This window comes from Atractosteus spatula, chromosome 24 (assembly GCF_055471065.1).
Source record: "Atractosteus spatula isolate fAtrSpa1 chromosome 24, fAtrSpa1.hap1, whole genome shotgun sequence".
Classification (NCBI taxonomy): domain Eukaryota; kingdom Metazoa; phylum Chordata; class Actinopteri; order Semionotiformes; family Lepisosteidae; genus Atractosteus; species Atractosteus spatula.
The window spans coordinates 5,536,120-5,544,858 of NC_142729.1; the positions used below are offsets into that span (position 1 = coordinate 5,536,120).

Below are 8,739 nucleotides of genomic sequence, written 5' to 3' on the forward strand. Positions count from 1 at the left end.
AGTGGCATGTTACATTGTCATTGTTTTTTTTAACAAGGCTCGCCAGCTAATGTGAATCGAAACCTGTCATGCTAGCTTTTAAAGTCGTGCATGTGTAAACGACAATTGAAATAGAGAAAAAAAGACCTGACTGACAAGATTTAATTAATGCAGATCAGTAAATCAAGGGACAAAACAACTATTGCGCCCGGGTCCTCAATGCGCTTTGACGTGCTAATGCGTTGGTTTAACAGTCCGGGTGTGGCAAGCCCCCAATGTCTCCCGACTTCGGCAAAAGGCACCCGCCTTTCATTGGAAGACAATGAACACACTCTAGCCGTACAGGTGAATATAGCATAAAAGACACCAAGGGATTGGGTGAGCTCCCATCGCAAAAAAAAAAACTGCGAACCTGCACTACAGCGACCATAGTACAGTATGGAGACCAAGACCTTTTACGGGAAGAGACGAGGTGCTTCTGCCGCCCCAGCTTTTAAAGAGCGAAGGGTAAGCAAATACAGCAGACTTCATCTGAAATACGCGATTACAGCGCATATTACAAGGTATTATTGCCGTTTTTAATTTTAAATTCAATTATAATTATTTCTTCGTAGCCTGTTCTTCAAGAAAACACCGCACGGGCGAAACGATCTACCACAAGGACAGTAAAAAAGAAAGCGGTAAGACGGAAAAAAAGAAAAGTTTATTTTGACTTCTGTTCCGCGACTGATGAATACTACTGTGTGACTTTATTTCTTACATGAATTATGTTATTTTGCCACAGGCCGTGGGTCTCTGCTCTCGGCCACTGGCCAGGGTGCCAACCTGTAGAAGCAGCACCTGTATGGAGACATTTCGTCAGCAGCGGGAGCAGTACGATGCATTACTGGGGAGGACTGGGAGGCTAGAGACACTCCTGAAAATGCAGAGGAAGGAGACAGTATGTTCCAGCAGTCAAACAGTTGAGCAGCTGTCTCCTGAAAAGTGCCTCTCCCCACCGCGCAGGTTGCAATGCCTGGCGGAAGCTCTGCCCCCCGCAGAGCACACATCGCCTCAGGACACTCCATCCCGGCCTCTCAGTTCACCACCGCGCAGGAATCTGTTGATGCTGTCCCCGCTGGCTATCTCCCCCCAGGAAGCACAGCGGAATTCACAGATGCCAGTGGGACGAATAATTCTCCCAGATGTCCAACTGCTACCCATCACCCAGGAGATGGAGGGGGGGTTGTACTTGCAGTGCATCGGCATAGACGGGAAAGCAAGAGCCGACCGCTACGCCGCCCTCGTGTTTCGAAATCTTGTGACTTTTGAAATTTACTGGGGGTGGACCACGTCTGTAAATTTCGATGGGTCCAGAGGCAAAAGTGCCTTGCCTTGCAATCTCCGGAAAACCATTAGTACGATGGTGAATCGGAGATTCTCAACCCTTGCTGCGTACGACTGGAAAAGAATTCGTGATCGGATCAACGAAATGCTTCGTAGGAGGAGGCGGTCTTTTCCTCTTGTCTAACAGTCTGTCCACAAACAAAACATTCCTGTTAGACAAGAGGAATTGAAAAAAAAAACAATGTTGTCAATGAAAACCGGTGTGTGTGTCTCTCCCTGCTGGATGTCCCTCTCACAAACTGCTGAATGAATAAAATAATTTTATTGAAAACGAGTTTGCGATTGTCTGGTCTTTAAATTCTGGAGATACGCGATTCCATATTATATTCCCTTTTAATCAAATTCTAAAAGTATGCTTGTTGACTCCGGTATCGCGTTAGTTAAAGACTTCGATGCTTAAAATGTTTAGGGAGAAATGGAATACTGGTGTGTATGTTTTCTTTAAAGTACCGAGACCAGCCATATACTGTATGTTTAAGTTCCAAAATTAATATCGTTTATGGGCTTCACACGCGTTGCAGTATGCTCAGGCACTAGGTAAAAGGAGATGCTTCGTATTGCTTGACTAATTTTAAAAACTAAGTTATAAATGCAGGCGCTGCTCTGGTGCGTCGGCTCCTACACAGTGCCTGTCTGCTGTAAGCGTTACAATATACATACCGAACACTGCTTGTACCCATCTGTCATGCAAATAAAACACCTTGAATTGAATTGAATTGAGGGGAGAAGGGGGGGATACTAAATGATGCAGATCAGTAAATCAAGGGACAAAACAATTATTGCGCCCGGCTCCTCAATGGGCTTTGACGTGCTAATGCGTTGGTTTAACAGTCCGGGTGTGGCAGGCTTCCAATGTCAACTCGACTCGATTGGAAGACAATGAACGTATTTTAGCCCTAAATGAATTAATAGCAAACATGGTTTACATAAAATACATTTTTCCAAGAAAGTTTATAATAATACGATCTATAGTTGAAATCTGAGCTTACTTTAAAAATAAAGGAAAAGCATTTTCAGAGAGCAATCACGCTGTGTTTATGTAGAAAAAGTGATTAGGTTTATGAGCAATCTAATTACCTAATCGCTTAAAACGCTATATAAAATAAAGTTTATTTAGAGATGAATGATCAGTGTGGTAGTTTAAATAATGTGAGTCAGGAAACTAACACAGCGCCACCGGATTTAATAACGCAATAAAAACGCTATAAAATAATGTGACACAGTACAGCACAGTACAATAATACTGACCATGACTTTAGAAGCATAAATTACCTTACACTCAATTTAAACACAAGCTGTCTTTCTGTATGAACCTCTAAGCTGGTTCATACAGAAAATGTAGAAATGCATTAGCCTGATTATGATTAAAAACACATAATTAAACACGCGTTTGCGATTTAAATCAGAACACGATTTAAATCAATATAAATGTTTATATTGTAACGCATACTGTCCAGCCTCCATTTCTCTATAAAAATTTACTGTTGCACACACACACAATAGAAGCAGGAACCGCTGTCAGAAGGGAAGATATGTTCAAAATATCGCAAATATCGATCATGTTGCGATATTTTGAAATATAAAAGTCAACTGATTGTCCATAATATCGCTTACCTATTTTTTCGAAGAAATGTTTGTTAAAATGAAAGTCCAGCACCAGCTGGATTCGAACACACAACCTACCAGTTGGTAGTCACGCACCTAGACCAGTAGGCTACAAGAGAGCTCGCATGATCAGGCAGGCGAAACAGCCCTACACAGCCCTGCCGCAGTACACGGATATAATCATACCGTTATTAAATTCTTGAGATACGCGATTCCATATTATATTCCCTTTTAATCAAATTCTAAAAGTATGCTTGTTGACTCCGGTATCACGTTAGTTTAAGACTTCGAAGCTTACAATGTTTAGGGAGAAATGGAATACCGGTGTGTATTTTTCCTTGTGATATTTTAAGCTCTAGTTGAATGATAGGTGTCGCATTTTAAATCATTTTCGTAGCTAGAAATTATGAAACGCCCTGTTAAAAGCAAGGAAGTTTTTATGCCCGTTGAAGTAAAACAAAATGCCTGACAAAGTATGGCTTGGACAGATTCCAAGTGCTTGTACAAATGTGCTAAAGAAATTATACTTTGAGTATACAGCTTGTCCAAAGTCATCCATTATTAATACTATTAGTAATATCTTCAGTAAAGGCTTTGATATTTCTGATAAAGGTAGGTTGTGTACTTTTGTCCAACTGAGCAATCTTGCTTTCATAAAATATACCAACATTTTAATGACTGATGATTAACATGCTGTAATACACAGTTCAAAATTAAAGGCTCAAATGCTGTACATGAGAGGTTAAGCTCCCCCTGGCGGTTTTACAAGGCGACGCCGGATAGTTAACCACGTGACACCACGTTAACTGCGTCATACCGCGTGATACTGTGACACGCCCACCGGGGTATGCCGCGAAATACCTCACGCATTTTGAATGGCTGCATCTGTAAATTCTATACATATAACATATAATAAAGTGTTTATTTTCTAATTCTTGACAGCACTCCTTCTTCAACTATTCTTCTGTGCTGAGGCCCTGGGTTTTATTCCACTCCTGGGGTGTTATCTCCATGGAGTTTGTACAGTATGTTCTCCTCGTGTTTGCGTGGGTGTCCTCTAGGCCCCCCGGTTTCCTTCCACAGTCCAAAGACATGCTGGTAGACTAATTGTCTCCATGGGAGAGTGGCCCTGGTGTGAGTGTGTGGGTGTCTGTGTATTTCCAGGGTGTATCCTGCCTTGTGCTCGTTGATTGCTGGGTTAGGCTGTGACTCTCAGCTCCTCTGTGACCCTGAATTGGATACAATAGTTAGAAAATGGATGGATAAACCTGTTTTTAAATTGTTAATTAAAATGGGAAGAGCTACATTATCAGAACAGTGCAGGGCTCACGCAGACTCAAACACGCTGTCACATTTTGGAATGTGGGAGGAGACCCAAGGAGAACATACAAACCCCAAGCAGATAGCACCCCAGGTCTGGAATTGAACGCAGGGCCCCAGTGCTATGAAACTGCAAGGCTAACCACTGCACCACAGTGCTGCCCCCTAATTTTCACTTCTGTGCTTGGTCTATTTAATCCTTTGTGTACAGGGTGCAAGTGTAAAGCACTTTGGGATCCTTTAGGATGAATAGAGCAAAAGAACAATATACTGTAAATACAAAGAACTGCAATTTCATTCCAACAATGTCACAGTTGTATGTAAGAATCAGCCCAGGTACATCTATTAACAACCTACAGTATGTATGTCATTTATACTGTAACACTTGTCCTACAGTAAATAGTTTTTCCACAGTTATTTGTTTAGATATTAATTCTGGCTCAGAGGTACTAACTGAAAGTTTGATAAAAGTTTCACTGTTCCTGCCCATCATGTTGAGTTCCTAGATTAATTGTTGACTCAAAGGAGTGTTTCAGTTACACTAAGTCCTTCATCTGTAAATGAATCCTGCAATTCACTGAAGAATGTGGTTCTAAAGTCACAAATATAAAATAGACAAACACAGATGTTAGTAATTATTTTGTGGTTGCAGATATAACTATTCTCTGAATCTAAACCTTTAATATACTTTATTTGTTGTTATACTGCAGGTACAGTAAATGTACAGCAGGCGTGTGTAACATTATAAATTAAAGCAGGGTAGGCTGTCTGGAATTACTGTATCATAAAATAAATTTTATTAAGTATTAAGGTAAAATTTGACACAATATCATAGTTTCCTTCCACTGGTAACATTTCTTTTTTTATTCGTTTTTTTTTGTGTGACACGTCCTTTTTCAATCATATATTTTGTAGCCTGAAGACAATAATATATTTTCATTCCATTTCATTGAGGTCTGTTGTAACATGAATGTGCAATTAATTTATTTTGGAAGTGTAACAGATTATTTTTCAATCAGTATAAAATAATTTTGTAATTGTTGCTCCTCCACATAGTTTGCAGTTTCTACGAATTATATTTGCAACTGTTGCAATTACTGATTGTTATATCTTTGTGTATTCTGTATAGAGGTTTTATAGAGTATTTCAGAAATACCCTAGCTAAAAAAACATTACTTACAACAATGTCAGCATACGGAACTTAACACAGTCTCTGCTCAGCTTCCTAATTAATAATTTAAACTCTTATTTCTGATTAAACATCTCTTAATTGGTGATCAATTTCCAATCCCCAGGCATACTATAGAATGGAATGATAATGTATCAAGCACTCTGACAGTGTTTTAAATTAGCATCATTAAAAAAATAAACTAAAATAGAATTTGGAAATCAATCTGCTTGCAATTAAAAACCTAGCTGGAGTAAAAACCAGAAAACAAAACAGCAGCAAGGCACTGTCCTAGGGTATTGCTTTTTTTTACCGTTGTTCAGAATTGCAAGGGTTACTGCAAAATTCTGCAGGTATAAAGAAGGGTTTGGTGGGTGGGATTGAGAATGGAAATCCTTTGCTGATCTGAAATCCAAATATACTGTTTCTTTTATAGGAAACTCTAGCTTTCTGCACTGGCTCTCTTTGCTGAGCTGCACATCTTACTGCTTAAGCTTGGAAAACAATGTATCTTCTTCACTCTGGACATGTAGAGTAAGGGCTGAATGCTGCTGCTGATGTTGACGAAGGAGAAGGCGAAGGGCTGGATGTAGCACTTAAACACATCGACAGAATAATATTGCTGGAATGGGAAAAGAGCTACAGGTGGGAGATAATTAAACACTATAATAGCCAGGATGGACAGAACCATCTTGAAGGCCTTCTTCTTCATGGGGTGCATCTCATCTTTCCCTGGTCCAGATCTTTTCAGTGCCCACAGGATGGAGATGTTACAGAAGACCATGAAGGCAAAGGCAGTGAGGATGCTGACAGTGAATACCTTCTCAAAGTTCTCAATCCCCCCAATGGCTTTGGTGATGGCATAGGCTAACGTGATGGCCAGCACCACCACTGAGCAGGCTGCTCTGTATTTGTGATCTTTGAGACCTGTGAAAGTGATGGGATGCAGCACAGCTACGTACCGGTCTAAACAGACACAGGAGAGAAACAGGGGCCCCCCCATGTCTTTTATACCATAAGTGAACATTAAGATGTACCAGATGTCCTTGTTATTAAGCAAAAACATGTTAACCAGATCAATAGGGACCATACAGCCAAAGAAGCCATCTAGTACAGCCAGGTTAAATATGAAGATATCGGAAGTGGAGGATTCACTTTTTTTTCTCAGTATAAACCACAGAATCATCACATTAGCAGGTAGACCCAAAAACACATTGAAAATTTGTACAGCTAGATCAAATAAAATACCAGCAACTCTTTCTTCACAGCCATCATAAGGAGTCCAAGGCTTTGCAGTAGCATTGGGTACATTGTAGTTGGGCAGGAAGGTTGTGTTTACATACAAAGTATCCATTGTGGTCTGTAGAAAGCAGAGAGACGAAGCATACGGTTAAGGTTTTTGCACCAAAACAGGAAGCTTTTAGTCTTCATGCATAATTGATGATCACTATCAGGAAGGCAAATCAAATGTCAAATGGACTTTCTCTTGAACAGGCAAGCAATGACCATTGATGACAATGATGAATGACCCCCAGATGAAGTGTGATGATTGGGGTGGGACTAAAAATATTTTAAAAAGCAGTGTTTTATTCCCACTGTCCTTGCTGCTTGCAGAGGATGAACATGGTTTGCAGTGGGGTTCATGATATTTACAGGACAACGTATCAGTCACTGAACTAAATCAATACCAGCTGTAGATTAATAAGACTTCACACTGATGTTATGGATTGGATTAACTTCAAGAGGTACCATATACAGTAACTACATTATACAGACTTACATATTCACTTTCCTTTTATGGTGCTGTATTGTACACAGAATAATAATACGTTTTCTTACCTTGGCTTTAGAAACATTAAAAAAAGAAAGATTTTAAACAGTTTTTTCATCACTGGAATTGCTGGCTGATGTTACAAAAGACACACATGCATTCTGATGTCCAAAGCATTATTGCATTAAAGGTGCTCTGGTGATAATGTTTTAGGTTCAAATACTCTCTTTGTTTTTAAAAATATTAGCAAATTGTTTAAGGGAAACCATATGTAAATATAACTTCAGAGTGGTCCTAAATTTCTATCCAATAAACTGCTTAACACAAATTAGCATCCAGAAAAGCTGCAAACTGGGATGTCTTTGAGAAGTGATACAAACTGCCCCAGCTGACGTTTTGGACAGACAGCCTTGTTGTAGACAATATTTTCCCATCACTCACTTATCCTTTCAATCATCAGTCAGTTAACCAGGTAGCCCCAAAAGTATATTGAAACAAATTTGTCCTGAACATACTGTAAATGTCTTAAGTATTTAGCACAGACCACAACAAAAATTTTGGTCGATGTATAATTGTGTAGACTTGTAGTTTTTTTGTCTTAATACACAAAATGTTTTGCTATATCATAATCTGGGTCTGCAGATAATACTTATATATATAGTATATATATTTTCTTTTGATATAACCCTGTTATTTCCAACATTTAAAAAGTACCCCAAGAGTTGGTGCTCACTGTAAAAGAATTTGTTAAAATAATTACCCATTTTGAAAGGCAGAAATGATGTTGATAAACAAAACTCTTCAGCTGGCAACAAATAAACAGTACAACAACAAAGCTAACTTTTAAATAAATATAAAGTATAAATAAATCATTTTAATTAACCAGAGTGAAATCAAGTTAAGCTGGAAACATTTTGAGCAACATAAAGTAACTATGAAAAAAAAATATCCTGAAAAAAACAGCAACAAAATAAATGCACAACTCTATGTACTGTACAACATCCTTGAGTTACAGCCAGAAAGGAGCTAAAACATTCTTTTTGTCATCTTTTGTGGAATGCAAATAACCCAATAAGAAATGACCTTCACTAATAATTATCTTTAGTATTTGTTTATAAACATATATTATTTTTTGTCATATACAGAAACTTCAGCAGTGTAAATATTTTGCTTGATGACTCTATGGAAGCATAAATAAAGTTACATTTATATTGTAGCAATAGACAGACTGCTCCAAGCGGCAACACAATTGGATTATTAAAATATATTGCACTGCAGAATCATTTTAGCAGGCTGCACAAATATGAAAAAAATAACAAAACTGACTACAGGTAATTTCATACATTGTATTACTTTATCCAACAATATTGGGGCTCCAGATTTCTTCAAAACATGGTGACAGAAAACTCATCACCCCCTATAATTGTTAATAATTATAATTGTTCAGTCTTTCATTAACACAGAAGTTTTTCTAAGTCATCATAACATTTCCTAATAAGCATACTGGTTA

General features: G+C 38.5%; 1 protein-coding gene across 1 annotated transcript; it reads right to left on the reverse strand.

Moving 5' to 3' along the window:
- Nucleotides 1-5,900: 5,900 nt before the first annotated feature.
- On the reverse strand, nucleotides 5,901-6,812 carry LOC148815816 (G protein-coupled receptor 4-like). The gene has a single exon (XM_088904700.1). The coding sequence runs from the start codon at nucleotides 6,810-6,812 to the stop codon at nucleotides 5,901-5,903; it is 912 nt and encodes a 303-aa protein (XP_088760826.1).
- Nucleotides 6,813-8,739: the final 1,927 nt, after the last annotated feature.

Excerpts from the sequence above, each read along its gene's own strand:
- LOC148815816 (XM_088904700.1), bottom strand. The coding sequence starts at position 6,812 with ATGGATACTTTGTATGTAAACACAACCTTCCTGCCCAACTACAATGTA.